Source organism: Cryptotermes secundus, unplaced genomic scaffold, assembly GCF_002891405.2.
Source record: "Cryptotermes secundus unplaced genomic scaffold, Csec_1.0 scaffold380, whole genome shotgun sequence".
NCBI classification, from domain to species: domain Eukaryota; kingdom Metazoa; phylum Arthropoda; class Insecta; order Blattodea; family Kalotermitidae; genus Cryptotermes; species Cryptotermes secundus.
In genome coordinates, this window is record NW_019742966.1 from 117259 (window position 1) to 139280 (window position 22022).

The 22022-nt window shown below is 44.3% G+C and overlaps 1 protein-coding gene across 1 annotated transcript in view; it reads left to right on the plus strand.

Moving 5' to 3' along the window:
• Positions 1-110: 110 nt before the first annotated feature.
• The window catches only part of LOC111873476 (dehydrogenase/reductase SDR family member 11), a gene marked incomplete in the record, with an annotated part of 27382 nt that continues 5470 nt past the window's right edge, over positions 111-22022 (plus strand). Inside the window, 4 exon segments of the mRNA XM_033755103.1 lie at positions 111-168; positions 10219-10363; positions 16075-16243; positions 19601-19730. Coding sequence (XP_033610994.1) covers positions 10232-10363; positions 16075-16243; positions 19601-19730 — 431 coding nt within the window.

Here is a 22022-nt window from a genome sequence, read left to right on the forward strand (position 1 = left end):
CATTATCCTAACAGACACTCGAGGGGCTATGTCAATTGGTTGCGAGTGTTAACATTCTCCTCGAGATAATGCTCCATTGTGCTGTGTGTCATCACGGACCAGAGTCCATAGTCTCGCAGTGACACTTGAGTTGACAACAGGCGCAGTCCTGAGCTGTGTGTTCCTGCAGTAAGGTACTTTATTGTAATTTGTGCACTGGGTTAAAAAGTGATCATGTCTTAGAAGTGTGTCTGGACCTGTTACTCTACTCTACTCCTAGAATTTATATTTGTGTGACGTAAAAATATGCGGTTTATTCTATGATTCGTTAATGTATAAGTATGTTGTTGATCACAATTTTATGCTCCAAGTTTTAAAATTTTGTTTGGGGCAGTTATACCACCTCCCCATACTTATTCATGGCGTGGTGCTTAACAGTTGCATCACAAGTCAACTTTACATTTTAAGCAGCTTTAAGTAAAAGTAAAGATAGTAAAGTTGTCCCTATGTTTAACTAATTAAGCAATATGCCATGAAGGTATATGGGGAGTGGATGTATAGATCCATATTTTCTTGACCTTGTCACTAGTTGGAGGTGAGTGATCAGCTTCACATCCCGGCCGCTTTGCCCTCGAGGAAAGAGCCCCCTGCACCCATTGGATAGAAGGCTGGGCGGGTCCCAGAGCCGGTCTGGACGATGCGAAGAGAAAATTATTGACCATACCGGGACTGGAACCCAGACCGTTCGGTTGTCCAGCCCGTAGCCGCTCGCTATACCGACTGCGCTATCGCGGCTCCAAGTAGGTTTAAGTTGGTATCTTAACCTTTTTTAAAAACAGTACCGTCGGCTTTAACATTAAAAGAACTCTTTAATTCTGATGATACAGTACATTTATAGGTGCCGTATCATTCTCATCATCAACAGTGATTTTTTTCTTAAACACCAATAGGTGAATGGTCTCTGTAATGGACACGCAACGTCTGTGAGAAGGAAAAACTGAGTTTTTAAATATTATTTCGTAGTTCACATTTTAAGGCTCTAATGTCATGAACGGTGCATTTCATATATCTGATAAATACTTTGCTCCGTGTAATATAAATTATGGTTAGGCTCACCTCACCAACATCTGTGAGCCGACTGTCTAGAAAATGTGGGAGTTTCGACGTCTCACAACCCTATGGGCATCCACGGCCCTTTTAATATGACGATACGTCTGTGAAATTCTACTAAACTATATGGCGTCACATCCTAGAAATCAGCAAGGCGTTTAACGCATTAGCGTGTGATCAAATTAAATTTAAAAATGATCACCATATGGTCCCACCACATCAGCGCTACCAAGCTAACAAAGTTTATCTTAAAAAATCAGACTTGATCTCAGAATCTGTCTCCTGCAAGTCCACAAAGTTAGGCATTTGGTCCTGTTTTTAAAATGTTAGACCATCGGTTCCGTTTTGAGAAGTTATGTTATTGGTTTTGTTTTTAATAGTAAATAACTAAAAAACTTTCTTTCGGGGCATGCTTCTGTAAAAGAACTTTTGCCGTTGGCAGTACTAACTAGTGGACAAATATGGAACTAAGATTTTAAAGTTATTTCAGTCACTGTTCATGCATGAGTGGCGACAGTACCCTTCTTAGTCACCGCTGTGAGCAACTCAATTCCTACAAGAAAATGTATCGTGTACAGACATCTCTCACGAATAACACTCACAAATACTCAACCATAAACCGTCCCTTTACGTGTACATAGTGTACCCAGCTAGTGCTGAGGTCAAGAAAATGTGGATTTATACATCCATTCCCCCATACGCCTTCATGGCGTAGTGCTTAATTCGTTGAGCATAGGGGACTTTACCGACTTTACCTTACCAGACTTCGCACGTCCACTTAACGACGGTAGATACTGTCCTTAATTTAACCCCACATAAAAAAAATTGGTGGTGACTATCAACACATAAGCATATTGCTTACGAAAATGTTATGCCAAAAAGCTAAGTCACTATTTTCCCTTGAATATCTGTTTGTACCTTAACCTTTTAAATTACATATGGGAATTAATGCTTGCAAGAAAGGGGTCACGATAACTCAGTCGGTATAGCCATGAGCAACGGGCTAGACAGCCCGTATTCGAGTCCCGTCCATACCGGTTGTCGGTCCCACTCAATGGGTGCAGGAGGCTTTTTCTCCGGGGGTAAAGAGGCCGGACGTGAAGCTGACCACTCACCTCCATCTAGTGCCAAGGTCAGAAATGTGGAACTATATATCCACTCTCCCATATGTCTTCAAGGCATAGTGAATAATTAATTAAGCACAGGGACAACTTTACTTTCTACTTAACATTGTGTTAGCGTTTTAAAAGCACTATGCAGAAGCAACGGAAAGCGAACTGCGTTGTTTCAAGTTCGCATCTGCTCAGTGCATAGTGATGCAGAAGTAAAGCATAGATTTGCATAAACAAACTCGTGGATTAATACTGTCACGTTCTTAGTGGCTATAAACGCCGTTTGGATTGGTAATCGGATTTAAGGAACTCTTACAAAACGTACCTACAAGTAAGGATTATGCTCTCACTGTTCTACACACTTGACAAATCACTAGAGGACACACTAGGTCCTCTCAGTCTGTTAATCTTCAGTAGCCGTTGCTTGGTAGCGGCTTCAAAGGCGGACGTTCCCCTTCCTCTGGGATACAGCTGTGGGTTGCAGCCTTTGGAGTACAATAAAGGTACAAAAGTAAAGCTATCCCTGTAAGAGGTCGTGACGGGCCATAAGGTTGTGAGACGTCGAGGTTCTCATATTTTCTAGACAATCGGCTCACAGATGGCGTTGAGGTTGTCTGACTTATGCACCGGCAGCCTTTTATTCCCAGGAAGATTCCCAGAACTCATTTCTGTTAGGGGGTGAGTTGATCTCAGGGTCGTAGGGCGGCTGGAAGGATTAGGTGAATTGAATAATCCAATTACCTCATCGGGAATCGAACCCGTGACCTTCCGGCTTGTAGCATAGTGGCTCAACCAACTACGGTACCGCGTGCCCCCGCCTTTAGAGCACAGTGCGACGGGTATCTAATTATCACATAATTGTAATGCAGCTTTGTAGATTCATGCTTAATTCTTCATGTGCAAACACATGTAACAGCGCACTCCCATTAACTGACAACCAACATTCTACAGTGCTACATTTTGCACCGCTGTATTTTCTTTGTTTCCCTGCCTCTTCCCGCCTCCCTTACTTCCTTTGGAGCATCCGTACACGTGACAGAGGCATGCTGCATCTACCAGTTCTAGTGAAAGACACCCTAGCTAAGAACAAAAGTAATATTTTTCGGGAGAACGGGAACTAAAGTTGGGCTATATTGTGCCATATTAGAAGCAACTTTAGCCTCCGAATAGTGCAATAAATACTTTTCTTTCATTTTTAATTGACTTACTATCGTTCTGGGTCTGCGATCTGTTGCAAGTGTTATCTCTTTACAACAATATGATACGCCAAAAAAAAACATAAATTTGTCCCGGTACTTAACTGTTTAAGTCCGGTCTAGAAAACCGAGATTAACGGCCGTGAGAATAGTTGCGCCAACCACGCGACACCATCTATCCGCTAAAGTTGTCACTAACTTCGTCGATAAGCGGCGGTCGCTCGGTCGGTATAGTTCGCTTGCGTACTCAAGCCACGGAGTTTTCTTTTTACTTAACTGATTAAGCACTATTCCGCGAAGACATACGAGGGAGTGGATTTATAGACCCACGTTTTCTTGGCCTCAGCACTAGATGGAGGTGAGTGGTCAGCGTCACATCTCCACCGCTTTACCCTCTGGGAAAGAGCCCCGGTACCCATTGAATAAGAGTCTGGGCGGGCCTCAAAGCCGGTATGGACGACATTGAGAAGGAAAAATTGTTTACACTACCGGGACTCGATCTCCTACCCCTCGGTCGTCTAGACCGTAGCCAGTCGCTATCCCGGCTCTATAATGTGATACGTCACGAGAGGCACAGCGGTACATGTGATACGCGATATCTTCCGATAGGCGGCAGTTCTCCGATATTTCCGAGCACTGCCATTATCTTCAGTGTTAAAGAGTAAAATATATAAAGTTTTCCCTGTGCTCAACTAATTAAGCACTACTCCATGAAGGCGTATGAGCGTATGGATGTATAGATCCACATTTTCTTGACCTCGGCACTAGCTGGAGGTGAGAGGTCAGCTTCACGCCCCTGCCGCTTTACCCCCGGGGAAAGCGCCCCCGGTACCAATTGGATAGGAAGTTGGGTGGACCCCAGAGTCGGTCTGGACGATTTGGAGAATAGAAAATTTTTGACCCTACCGGGACTCGAACTCCGACCCCTCAGTCGTTCAGCCTGTAGCCAGTCGCTATTCCGACTGAGCTAACCCGGCTCCTTGAGTGTTAAAGAGTGCACGAAACAAGTAGCCAAGGAAGTGGCTTCCCGCCTTGTTCCTGTTGGCTACCTGTTCAACACTCTAAATCAATGTATGATGTTTCTCTGAAACGTCAGTGTACTATTACTGGACTATACGGCGTTACACCCCGCAACACAGTATTCTTCATCTCTGTAGTTAACTGAAGGATCCTGTTAGTAGCTCTGACTAGACAACAGCTTCGAATAGTAGGATGTGGAAGAAATCGGCCGTGGCCTAACTTGAAATATTAGCCCGGAATTTACCTGGGACCAAGGAATCCCGTGCCCCACAAAAAAACTCATTATAGCCGATCCTCAGTTCAAGATCTGAAGACGGATCGTCAGCAAAATGGAACATAAATTCTGCCCATCCAACAGCAAGACGAGAGGGTACAGCGGACATGTAACTAAGCTCAAAATTCTGGCCAGAGACGCACGAGTCACAGAGTCGTCTGACAGTTAATACAGGGTCATGATTCCAGTGTGGCTAGGAACCAGCAATGACTTCGCTGGTAAGGGTCAACACCAGTTAACCTAACCACACTGCAGCCAACGAACATGTTGGTAACACCTGTTACTAGCCAAGGACTTGCTTAGCAACAGAGCATCTTACAGATATCACGAATGGACTTCGTCATAATTGTCATCAAAATCTGTGTCGTAGATAACATATTGTCACGTGAATCAGTGACTAAAGACGGGGTTCGGTTTGGTAATTGGATTTATTGAATACTTACAGGTGATAACTACAAATAATTATAACACTGTTACTGATTTTCACACTACGAAGCACTCCACGCTACTATCTGCACTGGTCTTCTCGGATTTGTAACACAGGAACTACATATAACAGTCTCAATTAATTACACACTCCCAATATCACTGCGCTACAGCACAAATAAAGTCTTCAAATTGCACGTTAAATCTTCACAGACTGACTTCTTGTACTCTTCTGCACTCCTCAAGCTTGAATGCTTGTTCCCGTGCTTCTGCCGCTACTGTTACTATTCGTAACTGCCCTGAACGAATTCTGACACTTATATAGCCGCGGAACGGACATGGACTTGCAGTAAACATATCACGTGATCGCTATCCAGCCAGTCTATTGGCGCGTCGGTCGGATCTGCAGAACACACAGCTTCCTCTATTGTTGACTGTTGGACTGTGTTTACATAGCTGTTGACTTGCAACGCGCTGGTTAAATCCGTTACAATATATCTGAACAGAGATTATTATTAAGTGTGAATGCAGAGGTTTGATCAGAGGACATCTAGATCTTTCGCTTTTAGAGTGAAGAACTCAGGGCTATCTTGAGCTCCTACCCTCTATAGTGGAGTGACCTGGTGGAATTCGTGCAGCCACAGAAAAACGTGTTTATATGCAAGTCAGAACGCCGTGTATTTGCTAGGATTCAGTCTGCATACAAAGCGATTTAAATGACGTCTAATTATAAACAAACGTCCTGCTTTCGTTGAAGAGTGACATATCTTCTGTTTTAAACCAGTTATTCAGCATTATCTTACAGGTGCTAACAAAATGTTCTTAATATTTAGAGCTTTGTATAGTGCCCATTCTTTTTTTGTAATTTCAACAATCTTTCAGAATCTTCTACAACAGTTATCACCCAAATTAGAATTTGGTACATTTCTGGAATGTTATTTCCTAACAGCAACATATAACCCGAGAATTTTCTACAACTGTTTTTTTAAATCTGAACTCGCGTTTTCAGAACAGTTTTGTCTTCTGCGATATAACGCCGTGTAGTCCGTCGAAAGGCAGCCGACGTTTTCCGAGCAACACGTCACCTTCATCTTCAGGGTCGAAGAATAAAGCAAAGCAAGTAACAAGCAGACTGGTTTCTTGTTTGTTTTCGACCTCGAAGATGAAGACGAAACTTTCGTCCGAAATGTCGGTTGACTTTCAACGGACTACACTGGGTTATATCCCACCGGTCTGAGAACCTCAAATCCTATATAAGACAAATGTTGATTGGTGAATATACAGATTTGGAAAGAGCCAGGGTAGCACAGTCGGTATAGCGACTGCCTACGGGATGGACGGTACAGGGATCGGAATTCGAGTCCCGGTAGGGTCAAGAATTTTCTCCACATCGTCCAGACCGGCTCTGAGGTCCACCCAAATGGGAACCAGGAGCTCTTTCCTCGGGGGTAAACCGGCCAGGATGTGAAGCTCACCACTCACCTCCAACTAGTCCCGAGGTCAAGAAAATGTGGATCTATAGATCCACTCCCCCATACACCTTCATGGCGTATATACTATACAGTGTCCCAGGAGGAATGTGCCAAACCTCAGGAGGGTGTTCCTTATGTTATAGCATGCCGATATAACCCAAAACAGCGATGTCCAAAGTTGAACGGTTACGGAGATAATGGCCCGAGAAAAGTGTGGTCTTCTGGCGAGTCCACGCACTATACCTGTCAGCTGGCATGTCTTATCTACGTTTGTCCTTGAGTGTGGTGATGGCAGCTCACGTTAGCCCCATACACTCGCATACCAGAACGCGCAGTCAGCAATGTTACGTCAGCGCTTGCCATTCATGTGTCATGTATAGTGCTTCGACAACTTTGACATGACGTGCGAGTTTTTTGTAGTTCAATTTAATGGCTTCATGTCACTCACAAGTTAGTTTGATGTTACGTACATTATTAACATTACAGAAACCACATATTCCTGCCTGTTTTAATATGTATTTTGTAATCAACAAGTGTTTAACACCGGTCAAAGTTTCACACTTCTCTGGCCATTATCTCCGTAACCGTTCAAATTTGGACATAGGTGTTTTGGGTTATATCGGCATACTTTAACATAAGGAACACCCTCCCGAAGTTTGGCACACTCCTTCTGGGACACTCTGTATATACCCACAGTGTCTTTATATAGACCTCTCACGGAAGAAAGAAAATGAGACACGTGAAAACCTTCCAAGAATGCCAGCGTGCTTACAGACAACAAAACTGACATAAAATTGTTTTTTTCTTTTACACTTTATCGTCTTGGCCTATTACAGGCTACCTGATTTGAATTTCACCTTGGATGTTGGAACGATGATATTGTCGTTAATAAGCACAGTCCAAATATTCCATCAAGAACAGTAAGGTTTGCCCGCGCAGCAAGGTAGATGAAGTTCACTGTTATCAATTTCATGTTAATCTGCACGCAGCAGATATCGAGTGTGGACAGTCTGGTGTGGCGATACTGTTAATGCTGTCACGTGTAGGGGTGACTATTAGACGGGGTTTGGATTGGATTTATTGACGCCTTATATACACTACTCTGTACTACAGGCAATTACAGCGCTAACGCTAATCTACGCACTTTAAAGTTCACTGCTGCAAATAACAGTGTCCTCAGTCTATTACAGTTTCCGCTGTCCGTTTCCTGGCGGCGGAGTTTAACACAGGAACTATAACAGTCTCACTAAATGACACCCACTATATATCGCGGTAGGTGTTTAAGAACAGGATGTTGAGGAGAATATTTGGACCGAGGAGAGATGATGTGACAGGATGTTGGAGAAAACTGCATAATGTGGAGCCTCATAATTTGTACTCTTCTCCAAGTATGATTAGAATGAGCAAGTCAAGGGGGGTGAGGTGGGCAGGGCATGTAGTACGAATGGGGTGACGAGGAATGCATATAGGATATTGGTGGGAAAGCCAGAAGGAAAGAGATCACTAGGAAGACCCCTCCGTAGGTGGGTGGACAATATTAAAATGGATCTTAGAGAGATAGGATGGGATAGATTGGACTGATCTGGCTCAGGATAGGGACCAGTGGAGGGTTCTTGTGAACATGGTAATGAACCTCCGGGTTCCATAAATTGCTGGGAAATTCTTGAGTAGCTGCAGAATCGGCGGCTCCTCAAGAAGGGCTCAGCTCCATGAGTAAGTAAGTAAGTAAGTAATATATCGCGGTAATATAGCACACGTAAGGTCTTATCTTCACAGCTAGACTTTCAACTCCACTGAACTTCACTCAGTAATTCTGGTGCCTCAGTTCGTCAATTCAACTTCTCTGCTGCCAAGCTCATATCGTGACACGCTGACGTCTCGAAAGTCAACTGACTTAAATCTCCTCTCAGCTGCCTGAGATCCTCGCTATATAGCCTCGGGATGGCCACCCCAGAAAACACCGTTTCCTAACAATTCCTATATTCTTATAGAGATGTGTATACCTTGCCGTTTCAGAGGAACGGTGGTTTTTCAATTGTTGCGTGTGTCATTTCCACGGGAACCTGTTTACCGAATCGTAGCTTAGCAAGGAACTTCTACTCTGGTTCCGCTATTCCGGATTTCAGGCGTCATGTCACAATACAGGAAACAGAATCTTTCTTGTCATTTCGCCTTTTGTATTGCAACCATTCTTAACAAGCACACTACCGGCTACCGGCCAACTCAGTAGCGAAGAATCTTTCTCGGAAAGCTGATATTTGCTCTGTTGTTCACGGAAGTCAAATATAAACGACCATGTTCCCAAAAGTTTGCATTTCACTCTACAGCGAGTCAGTTGAAACCAGTTCACAATGTAAGATAAATTTTAATATTACGCTACCGTTTATTTCTAGATCTCCCAAGTGGGCCTCCGACGTGTTTGTATTTTTAAGTACTCTTAAGACGTTTCGTAAGGGGAACCCAGTAGCGTAGTTGGCTGAGGTACTATGTTACAAGCCGGAAGGTCGAGGGTTCGAATCCCGATGAGGTGGATTTTCTTTTTCAGTTTACCTAATCCTTCCAGGCGCACTAGGGCCTTGAGGTCGACTCAGCCTCTAAAAGAAATGTGTACCAGGAACTTCCTGGAGGGTGCGGCCGGTGCGTAAGGCTGACAACCTCACCGCCATCTGTAAGCCGACTGTCTAGAAAATGTGAGAGCCTCGACGTCTCACAGCCCTATGGGCCCTTGACGGCCTGTTACAGGGATAGCTTTACCTTTACCGTAAGACGTTTCGAAACCCACTCAGATGTCTTCACAGACAACCAGTGTGTAGCAGCCCACCGGTCCACGGATTGACAAAAGCTTACGTCACCCACATTACCAATTGCTGCACTGAGAAGGTTCATTATCATTAGGCCTATATATACATGCCTTTGTTACTGCTGGACTACGAGAAGCCGTGAAGTACCTACCATGTTGTTAGAAAAAGCACATGAGTTGCGCGTGAGAAGTGTGGTAAGAGTTAGCGGGGCAGTGGTTACAGCTGCATCGTGAGGGTGAGGGATGGATGGAGGTTGGGTGGCACACTGTAACTAAGAGCCGATTATAGGCCGCGCCATACATCAAGCGGTTAGTCGCTGGCTTCCCACCGCGGCGGCCCGGGTTCGATCCCGGGTCTGGTCAAGTGGGATTTGTGGTGGACAAACTGGCGCTGGGGCGGGTACTTCGGTTTCCCCTGCCAACCTTCATTCCACCAAATTCTCCATCATCATAATCACCCGGGGCAGAATAAGCCAATCAGTGGCCACCGTGCCGAGTGGACCCAGTTGGACTCCACCCGCCACTAAGTGAAAAAGGGTTGATTATGATCCGTGAAGACCCTACAATCCTTATGTCAGTGGACTTGCACAAACCCACCGGGAATACGACCAGATCCAGCAGGTAGCAACAACCGATTAATCATTCATGGAAAGTTCGCTTACTTTGAAACAAATTATCACTATTTTTAGTCACGTCATATCCTGAGAGAACAATCGCTGCTGCCAGTCAAGTGGGAAGTTCAATTACAGAGAATATACGAGATACGCCGTTCTTGCATGTCATAGATAAAGTGTATATAAGCGTGTACGCTCCTTCCCCTTGCTTGCAGACAACGTACGACAATGCAGCGGTGGGCAGGTCGCGTCGCCATGGTGACTGGAGCCAGTTCTGGCATAGGAGCTGCCATCACAAAGGAACTGGTAAAGAATGGCCTCAAAGTGATAGGAATGGCACGGAGAGTGGAGAATATTGAGGTAAGCTCATATAGGACTAACAGTGCTCAAGATCTGTGTTATTCGTGGGGTTCTCATTACGTAGTCCTACTGACTTTCTTTTGTAAGGACTTCCTCAGTCTCTACTCGCAAATACTGGGATAGATTACGCCACGACGGCCTCCTTCCAAATCCTTTCCAATTCATAATCCTACCATTTAACGCTATATAGTCTCCATACTGACAGCGTCATCAAATCATAAATTATAAGATAGCTATTCAGAAAGTACTGGTACTCATTTCTGTTAGAGGCTGAGTCGACCCCAGGGCCATAGTGCGGCTGGAACGATTTGGCCAATTGAAATATCCAATGACTTCATCCGGAATCGAACCCGCGACCTTCCGGCTTGTAGCATAGTGCCTCAACCAACTATGCTACTTTCCTGGGGAGTAAAGCGTGGTTGGCGCGTAAGGCTGACAACCTTACCGCCAACTTTGAGCCGACTGTGTAGATAATGTGGGAGCCTCAACGTTTCACATCCCTATGGGCCTTTACGGCCTGTTACACGGATAGCTTTTACTTTTTATTTAGAAAGTAACCTCCGTGTATTTTAGGCAACTAATGGTGGAGCAGGGGAGAGCTTGCGCGTGAGTGGTAGCCTAATATGACTCATTACGTTCTAAGTCATCACATCACATAACTGTTCACCCAGTGTTTCTTCTTGTCTACAGAGTGAGTTATGACGTATCCTTCGGTAGATACTCTCGACAGCAGATACATTCGTGCTCTTATCCGCTTTCATCACTCGAAAAACACGAATGCTGTGGAAATCCATCTGAGTTATGCGCGGTTTACGGGCAAGATATAATGAGTGAAGGAACTGTAAGACAGTGGTGTAGAACAGGCATGTCCAACGCGTCGATCGCGGGACGATATTTGGTCGATCTCGTAGGCCTGCAAGGAAATTATACGTGAAAAGCATGTAAATTCACTTTTAATATAATATGATTATATTCAGATTTTGAAGGGAAAATACGTATTGGTCATTCCTATTTTTCTGTTCTTATGTAGCTTACTTGATAATTGCTTTACACTTGTGTTAAGTGAACAGTGGGGAAGTCGCTACTCTATCCTTATCACGTGAACTCTAGTTTTGCTTAAAGCGAGGTACGACGATACGAGTGGGTGGTAGATCACTGGCAGTTTTGACACTAAAATGTCACGAATGGGGGAGACGAGGAATGCGTATAGGATATTGGTGGGAAAGCCAAAAGGAAAGAGAACACAGGGAAGACAGGGAAGGTGGGTGGACAATATTAGAATGGATCTTAGAGAGATAGGATGGGATGGTATGGATTGGATAGATCCGGCTCAGGATAGGGACCGGTGGAGGGCTCTTGTGAACACGGTAATGAACCTTCGGGTTCCATAAAATGCTGGGAAATTGTTGAGTAGCTGCAGAATTAGCGGCTCGTCCAGAAGGGCTCAGCTCCATGAGTAAGTAAGTAAGCAAGTAAGAGTGACCTGGGATGTGACGACGTGTAGTTCAGCATATGCACACCAACATTTAGAAAGAGTTTGCTGTCTCCATCTTCATGGTCTTCAACACTGAAGATGGAGTCTACGTTACATCCCAGAAGACCGTAAGCTTCATAGCCACAGCTGTGAGAATCTTAAATCTCATAGACAAGTTTCTGAGTGTGACGTTTTAACGATGAAGGCTCTTAACACTTGGGCCTATTAAATTGGGGAGGGATAGGATGCAAGTATCTTTGATCGCTCCCCCACCCCCAATACCCTATAGCTCCGTCGATTTCTTTTCGTAATTTTTAACTCACGAATGTTCGTCTCATAAACCTTGTACAGGTAAAAGGTAAAACTGTCCCTGTGCTTAACTAATTATGCACTACGCCATGAAGGCGTATGGGGGAGTGGATGTATAGATACACATTTTCTTGACCTCGGCACTAGCTGGAGGTGAGTGGTCAGGTTTACGCCCCGGGCCGCTTTACAACCGGGGAAAGAGCCCCCGGTACCCATTCGATAGGAGGTTGGGTGGGCCCCAGAGCCGGTCTGAACGCTGTGGAGAAGAAGAAATTCTTGACCCTACCGGGACTCGAGCTCTGACCCCTCGTTCGTCCAGCCCGTAGCCAGTCGCTATACCGACTACCCTATCCCGGCTCCACCTTATACAGGTTATATATTAAATTATGAATTTTAAATATAGTTTACTTGAAGAATTTTATTACATTATTGTGATTTTCTTGAAAACTGCTAATAGAATTTCCATTACATTACAGAAATTTAAGGATTAGAGTGATATACTATAACAAATTAAAACTATTTATCAACAAATAACCAATCCCTAGTTACTTTCATTTATTCAGCACTAAAAGGATGTACTAAATGCTGTGCAATCTCTTTCTGTATCTTCTACTAAATACAACAACAGAATGTATAAACGTGGGCCGTCTTGGCCCTTGCACCGCGACCACAGTGATCTGTTGTGCCTTACAAAAATATGAACTCTTCCACTTTCTCACATTTTCTCAAATTAAACGTTTCTATTTATGTAGCAGTGAAGTAAGCCGATTACGGTTGCCGCATGAAACATCTTCGCCCGCTCGAACACTGGGATCGTGGGTTCGAATCACACTCTAGGCATGGATGTCTGTCTACGTTTGTTCTGTGTTTGTATTGTGTGTAGGTAGGAACCTTGCGACGGGCTGATCCCCGTCCAAGGAGTGTTACTGAGCGTATAGATTAAGAAACTGAAAAAAGCGGCCAGTGTCCACATGGGCTGTAGAGCCATAGATGCAAGTGAAGTACAAATGACAGTTACAGTTCAAAGTTTGGTTGACTGGCTAAGAAATAACCCTTCTCCAATTTCAGAAGGTTTTTTATTGCTAGTGAGGTGGGACTAAGTCCCTTGTACTGCGGCCACTTCTGGCCTATTGTACCAGCCCCAGATGATAGGTGAGGGTGATCGTGGAACAATTGGTGGAATGAAGATTGGCAGGGGAAATCGAAGTACTCGGAGAAAACCTGCCCTAGCGCCACTTTGTCCACCACAAATCCCACTTGATCAGACCCGGGATCGAACCCGGGCTGCCGCGGTGGGAAATTCCAGAAGTTATTTGGCAGTCAGTTTAAACTAAAAAGATTAGTCATTGACGATTAGGAAGGTAGCTCGTGCTGTTTCAGTACACAAAAGTCATGAAAACACTGCGAGACACAATCAAACCTGAGACTTAAGTGTACTGTGTGTCTGTTTAGTTTTATAGACTATATGGATAGCAAATAAATATGTATGGCCTTTTTGTGATCCGTCTCTCCAGCATATCGGACACTTGCACAACGGAGGCGCCCGTCAAATAGTATCAAATATTAAATAAAAACATACAACATAACAACAGGCCTCCGAACCCCCATCAATCATTGTGTAATATGTCCGTATAAACGATTACAACTGCCATCACATATACAGCTTTTAACTGAACTTTTGACTATGTAACTGGTTATTTTAAGACTTAAAACTTTTATTATAATTTATATTTTCTATTCATTCATATCATTTTATACCACTGTATATATTTTGAAGTCTAGTACTGTATTCTATATTTGACATGCAATTCAACAACGAAGAGTTTACTGTTTTTGCCTGATGATGGCCTTTTGAAGGCCGAAACATGTAGCACAAGTATCTCCTACAGCTACTTACATGTATTATTGAATGTTGTGTTGTGACGGTTTTCAGTAAGAAATAATTTATAGCCTCATACAAAAACGGTTACAGACTTGCAGAGATCCCAGTGAAGGGAGAGTGTTGGCTACCTTTGGAACGCCTGTATTTACGAGAAGCTGAAGGTCTTTCGAGCTGTCATTACTCAGCAGCATGGAATTCACGTGCCCACTCCGTGTTAGGGATACCTCGAGAAATCAACCTGTCGTTTTGCTTCTGGTGTTATCCTGTTATCTGCACGTAGGAGTTGCGCGACTGGTCTTGTTTCCATCTTTGTTTCATATCAAACGAGGCTTACATATAATAATGTCAACACTTTAACCTAACGTCGAAGTACTTCTTACATGGTAGGTCGCGGCTTTAAATCTCGGCTCCGGGTATGACTATTCTGACTGAAGATTTCGGGATTTTCCTCAGTCCTTGCGGATGAAAGTCGAGGTGCTATCTCAAATTATGAAGAACACCTGCAGACACCTGCTCACACTGGTTCCTCGCTCGCGGATTTTTCTACCCTGAAGATGGAGGCGATACGTTCTTCCGAAACATCGGTTCACACAAGATCTACACGGCGCTACATCCCAGAAGAAGCCATTCTTCGTAGTCACTGCCGTGAAAACCTCAAATCTTACACAGCTCAAATTACGTTGCGCTGCCTTCTCACTGATCTTACGGTCATGCAGTACAAAAGGCATGTATTCTCACACAGTGACTGCTTACTTACTAATGGGGCTGAGCCCTTCTTGAGGAGCCGCAAATTCTGCACCTACTCAACAATTTCACAGCAATTTTATGGAACCTGAAGGTTCATTATCGTGTTCACAAGAGCCATCCACTGGTCCCTATCCTCAGTCAGATCAATCCAATCCATACCATCCCATTGTATCTCTCTAAGATCCATTTTAATATTGTCCACCCACTTATACCTTGGTCTTCCCAGGGTCTCTTTCCTTCTGGCTTTCCCAACAATATCCTATATGCCCCCATTCGTGCTACATGCCCTGCCCACCTCATCCTCCTTGACTTGATCATTCTACTCACACTTGGCGAATAGTACAAGTTATGAAGCTCCTCATTATGCAGTTTTCTCCAACCTCCTGTCACTTCACCCCTCTTCGGTCCAAATATTCTCCACAACACCCTGTTCTCAAACACCCTCAGTCCATTGTCTTTAACCCAGGTCGTTTATCCAGAGGATCCGTTCAGGTCTGAGGATTTTTGAACATTTTCGTAACAAGCTCATTTTTCGGTGAGGAGTTGTCAGCCCCACTTCCAACCCCCAAGCTGGAGGGTCACCCCTTTTCGGTTGTCCGCGACTGCTTATTCAGTATATTCGAAATTATTCTCCACAACTGTAGGACATCTCCATCTGCAACCTGAGGACGCGCCATGTTGTGGTGACAAGGGACCCACGTAACATAGCACGTAGAGACTGCGTCATCAAATAAACTGATTACTAATAAACTTCCTTAGTCTGTATGTAATTGGCCAACTGTCGGGGCAGAGATCAAACTGTCGCCATAAAGACCGGGACGTGATGATGTGTTCCCTGGTGAGGCCTATCACACATTTCAGGTTGCGGTGATAGACGACAAACAAGCAATTGTGGAGTAATGTTTAGTAGGAGAAAACCGATTCAAGTTGGAAAAAGAAAAAAAACTTCACCATGGTCACTTTGAAGAGTCTCTTCTCCTTGGGTATAATACCGCGTAGTCCTTTGAAAGTCGGCCCTGAAGACGAAAGTGACATGCTTCTCTGAAAAGCCGGTTGACTTTCAACAGACTACACGGCGTTATATCCCAGAAGATACTCTTTATAAGTACCGCTGCGAGAGACTAAAATCGTACACTGTGCCACTTTTGTCCATCACGAATCTCCAAAGGATTTAGCGAGGACTGAACCCGAGACTGCACAGTCAGAAGCCAGCGTCTAACTGCCCGAGACAGGCCCTACATAAATTGTAACAGTTAATGCATGACCCTGAAATAACCGGATAATCAATGCTGTGTGCAGGCTCTGTCAGCATCACTGCAGTCGGCAGCGGGCCAGCTGTATCCAGTGAAGGCAGACCTCACCCGAGAAAACGAGGTGTGCTCCGTGTTCCGTTGGGTGAAGAGCAACCTGGGAGGTGTGGATGTTCTGGTCAACAGTGCAGGTGTGGCCAGCGCCAACTCTCTAATCGGTGAGTTCACAGTTAGTGACGTCACAGCAATGTAGCTGCGTGCTTATGACCTGAGACAAAAGCATTTATCGCTTACTGTAGTAGCTTTCAGATATTTGGGAACGACTATAACAAAACAAAACCTGATTCAGTAGGAAATTAAGAGGATACTGAATTCGCGTAATGCTTGCTACCATTCCGTCCAGAACCTTTTGTCTTCTCGTCTGCTGTCTAAAAACATAAAAAATTATAATATACGAAACTATATCAAACGTCTATGTATTAAGTGCGTCAATAATGCAAATATCATTACAACATGCACCATTCAACACCAACACGACATGTTCAGGCCACAGACGGCCATCTTCGGGTGTGTCAATGCGTCCAAACTGTTAGACGGCTTTGATGCGCGCTAAAATTGCGCGTTGCAGTCCTCTTAAAATAACATAAATAATTACTTAAAATTCATTAAAATTTTTCTATTAAAATCTTTCGTAGAATCCTATTCCACCTCGTAAGGGGCGTCGTCCCCCTCTTTAGAGCTATGTGATATTCCAGTTTTCCCGCAGCTTCATTAGCCCGTCTGCAGACTGCCCTTTGCTTGTGTGTATCCTTGCGAGCGATCACATATGTGCAACAGATATAGTACTGTACTTGCCACGTGGCACGTTTCTTTCGAAACAGGAGTGAGACAGACGGAGCCGGGATAGCGCAGTCGGTTAGCAACTGGCTATGCGCTGGGCGGCCGAGGGCTCTGAGTTCGATTCCCGGTAGTGGCAACATTTTTTTCTGTTCTCAACAGCTTCCAGACCGGTTCTGGGGCTCACCCAGCCTCATATCCAATGGATACCGGGGATTCGTTCCCAGGGGGTAAAGCGGCCGTGGAGCGACGCTGACCACTCACCTCAAACTAGTGCTGAAGTCAAGAACATCTGGATGTATACAGCCACTGCCCCATACTCCTTAATGGCGTAGAGCTTAGACAGATATGCAGAGGGACAAATTTACCTCATTTTTGCCTTTAGTAGCGGGGCAGATCGTAGTATGCATTCTGCTCTCAATTTCCCAATATTTTATAACAGTCCCCATGCTTATAGTGAGTTAATTACTCTCGTCTCTCAATTCAGGGCCATTAGCCATCACCAGCGCACTCTACTTACTCTCTGTGGTCTAGTGGTCAGAGTTCCTGGCTACAGATCCCGAGGTCTCTGGTTCGATTCCCGGAGCTACCAGATTTTCTAAGTAGTGGGTCTGGAACGGGGTCCACTCAGACTCGTAAGGATAATTGAGGAGCTACTCGAATGGAAAAGTAGCGGCTCCGGTCTAGAAAACCGAGATTAACGGCCGTAGGAATCACGCAAATAATATTTACAACTTAAATTCATATCTTAAGGAAAAGGATACGCCGTATCTCTGTTACTAAGATCAGTCGGGCAGTGACGTTCAGGGAAACAATATTTTTTTTTAGAAAACCAGAGAATCCCACAGATTAACTTTATGGGTGCAAAACTGAGTAAATAAAACTCTGTTGACTATACGAAAGAACGCGCGTCATCATCATTTAATGACGTACACCGTTATGTCGTCATTAGAAGGTTACTAGAATTTACTGAACATATACTTAGTTAGTTAGTTAGTTAGTTACTAGGGCCGCGCCATAGCTCAAGCGGTTAGTCGCTGGCTTCCCACCACGGCGGCCCGGGTTTGATCCCGGGTCTGGTCAACTGGGATTTGTGGTGAACAAAATGACGCTGGGGCAGGTTTTCTCCGAGTACTTCAGTTTCCCCTGCCAATCTTCATTCCGCCAATTGCTCCACAATCACCCTCACCTGTCATCTGGGGCTGGTACAATAGGCCAGAAGTGGCCGCAGTACAAGGGACTTAGACCCACCCCACTAGTAATAAAAACATACTGATGGAGCTGGGCCCTTCTTGAGGAGTCGCAAATTTTGCAGCTACTCAAGAATTTCCCAGCATTTTATGGAACCCGAAGTTCATCACCGTGTTCACAAGAGCCCTCCACTGGTCAATATCCTGAGCCAGATCAATGCAATCCGTACCATCCCACCCCATCTCTCTACGATCTATCTTAATAGTATATACCCACATAGTCTTGGTCTTCCTAGTGGTCTCTTTCCTTCTGGCTTTCCCTCCAATATCCTATATGCATTCCTATTCTCCCACATTCGTGATACATGCCCTGCCGACCTCATCCTCCTTGCTCTGATCATTCTAATTATACTTGGAGAAGAGTACAAGTTATGGAGCTCCTTATTATGCAGTTTTCTCCAATGTACTGACCATATACTGTCGTAATTCAAACAGGACTTTTCTTTCCCAAGGTTGCCTGCACAAAATATGACATATGTTAACCAGAGATGCATATGCAATTACTGCTGCACTCTAAAGGACCAATATCGTACACGTACTCTCAATTTTAGTTTTCAAGAATCCTCAAACAAAATTGTGTCTCCCGTTTCCAGCGATCCCTCATGACAGAAGAATAATTAAAATGAATCGCTTTCAATTATGGGTAGATTTCCTTATTTTTCAATGCATATTTACAAAAGTCCACTTCATACTTTGACGGCAAGCATTAATGAAGCTAACTGTTATATTTCGGAGCCGGGATAGCGTAGTCTGTATAGCGACTGGCTACGGGTCGGAGTTTGAGTCCCGGTAGTCAAGAATTTTCTGCACGTCCAGATCGGCTCTGGGGTCCACATAACATTCTATACAATGCGTACCGGGGGCTCTTTCCCCGGTGGTAAAGCGGCCGGGTCGTGAAGCTGACTACTTACCTCCAGCTAGTGCCGAGGTTAAAGAAAATGTGGATCCATACAACCACTGCTCCATACGCCTTCATGGCTTAGTGATTAATTAAATGAACACAGAGACCACTTCACCTTTTTTTTACCTTATACTATTATTTCAGTACCGGTCACGGTAGCCGAGCGGTCTAAGGCATGAACTGCCTTTGCTCTCTCGTAAGCCGAGATCGAGGGTTCGGATCTGTTTCCTGTGAGGTACGAACTTGAATTTTTATATATTATTCTTATACACTGCCGGTCACAGTAGCCGAGCGGTCTAAGGCATGAACTCTCTTCGCTCGCTCGGAAGCCGGGATCGTGGGTTCGAATCCCCCACAAGGCATAGATGTTTGGTATGTGTATGTGTCTGTGTTGTCTTGTGTTTAGGTAGAGGCCTTGCGACAAGCTGATCACCCGTCCAATGAGTCCTACCGTCTGTAAAAACGATCAATGAAACTGAGAAATCAGCGTTATGCTCCGAAGTGGGAGCGAAAGGGAAGAAAACAAAATATTTCAGTGGTGACCACGCGACAGGTAACCCTGAGTTACTTCTGTTCACTGTTTTCAGATGGTCCGGTTGAAAAATGGAAGCATATTCTGGAACTGAACATTCTGGGCCAGTCGCTTTGCACCAAAGAAGCAATCCAGTCCATGAACGAAAGAGGAGTGAATGACGGACACATTGTAAATATCAACAGGTAAGTCGCGGCTTTGTTGCATTTCTCACAGCCGTGATAATGAAACGTTCCATTTTCTGCGATATAACGCCGTGTATGCCGGCGACAGTCAACCGACTTTTCGGAGGAGCGTATCCTCTCCATCTTCTGCGTGGAAGAGTAAGCCAAGCAAGAAACCAGCATAAAGGAAGCATCAAACATAGAACCGTACTGCACGACATAATATCCCAGAAAACAGACTTATTCAAATTATAGCTTACTAGAACTGCTAACAAAAACATTATGTCATATCCGCTCAGAACTTCCGTCTCTTTTATCTTCTGGGACAGAGGTCTTCATAACCTTCAAATCCTATATAGCAGCGTTTCTCAACCTGTGGTCCGTGATGATGTGACAGGTGGGCCGCAAGCAGACTAAAATTAGATTAAATTAAATTAAAAATTATCCAACCAAAACTAATTAAAATTAAATAAGCAAGTAAAAATTAATTATATCATAGTCTTTATTTCTTTAATAAAACTTAAAACTTTGTTCAATGATGATTCACTTGTAATAGTTTACTTCCAATGTAATTAATTATGTTTCTATATGTATACAAAACATGCTTCTGATTTATTATGCTATAAATGGCACAGTATGTCCCAAATGTTGGTAATACCACACAGGTTTAAAAAAATAGGCCTACATAACTTGGTGGTCCGTAGAATTTATTCAGATATTTTACTGGTCCTTGAGCTTAAGAAGGTTGAGAAACACTGCTGTATAGTAAAGCAATGTCCAAGACCGCGCCATAGCTCAAGCGGTTAGTCGCTGGTTTCCCACCGCGGCGGCCCGGCTTCGATCCCAGGTCTGGTCAAGTGGGATTTGTGGTGAACAAAGTGGCGCTGGGGCAGGTTTTCTCCGAGTACTTCGGTTTCCCAAATTCTCCATCATAATCACCCGTGGCAGGTACAATAGGCCAATCAGTGTCCGCCGTGCCGAGTGGACCCAGTTGAACTCCACCCCCCACTAAGCGCATTTAAAAAATCAACGTCCAACATCCGTTTATCCTACGGGTTACTAAAGATTCGATTTATGCAGATTCTTTCCTAAGGCACAAAATTCTGGTCTGCCTACGGAAACACCAATCAGCCCTGCGCGCGCATGAAGAGAGCCCAAATGTCTCTGTCAGCGACGCACAATATCACTAAACGTAACGTACATGAAGTTTGGTTGCTCCAAATGTTTATTTTCTATAAGTAAGTTGTCCCCTGTACTTAACTAATCAAGCAGTATGCCATGAAGGCGTATGGGGGAGTGGATATGTAGATCCACATTTTCTTCATCTCGGCACTAACTGGAGGTAAGTGATCAGTTTCACGCCCCTTGCCGCTTTTCCCCCGAAGAACGAGCTCCCGGTACCCTTTGGATAGGAGGTTGGGTGGACCCTACAGCCGATCTGGACGACATGGATAAGTGAAAATTATTACTCCCACCGGGACTGGAACTCGGACCCCTCGGTCGTCCAGCCCGTAGCCAGTCTTTATACCGACTGAGCTATCCCGGCTCATATTTTCTATGCCTATAATAAACTTTCCTCGTGTTTTCATTTTTCTCTACAAAGCATTAGCATGCAGAAACACGCATGCGCACATATTCGTATATCAAAATATGGAATTCGGTTTACGCAAGACGTTGCGGAACGGAACCCCTGTGTAAGTCGGCTTTCGTACACACAAAAAGTACATGTAAACAATTATTAGACTAACGCTGAAAGTGTAAATATACACAGTGTGCTACAGATTGTCTCCTTGAAATCCCTCACATTATAATTTATGTTTTTATTTTTGTTATGTTTACATCAGCCAGTGGATTGAGGAACTGGGCAATCACCTGGTGTTGTGAAACTCAGAAATTGTTCTTGTTTCTTTTTAATATAATAATGCAGGTTTGAAGAAAGTGTCAAATTTTTCCCTGAACAGGCAAGTGACTTGTCTGCCTTCCAAAATGCCACGTCTCTTTTGAAGTATGTACTTAACTGAAGCACAGGGTTCAAGGGCCGAGAACGCCCCCCCCCCCTCATACATTCATTCATGTACTTAACTGCGAACAACATTTTTCATATTTCGACCCGGATTAGCGAGGGTTTTTTTTCTTTATTGCTAGTGGGGTGGGACTAAGTCCCTTGTACTGCGGCCACTTCTGGCCTATTGTACCAGCCCCAGATGATAGGTGAGGGTGATTGTGGAGCAATTGGTGGAATGAAGATTGGCAGGGGAAACCGAAGTACTCGGAGAAAACCTGCCCTAGCGCCACTTTGTCCACCACAAATCC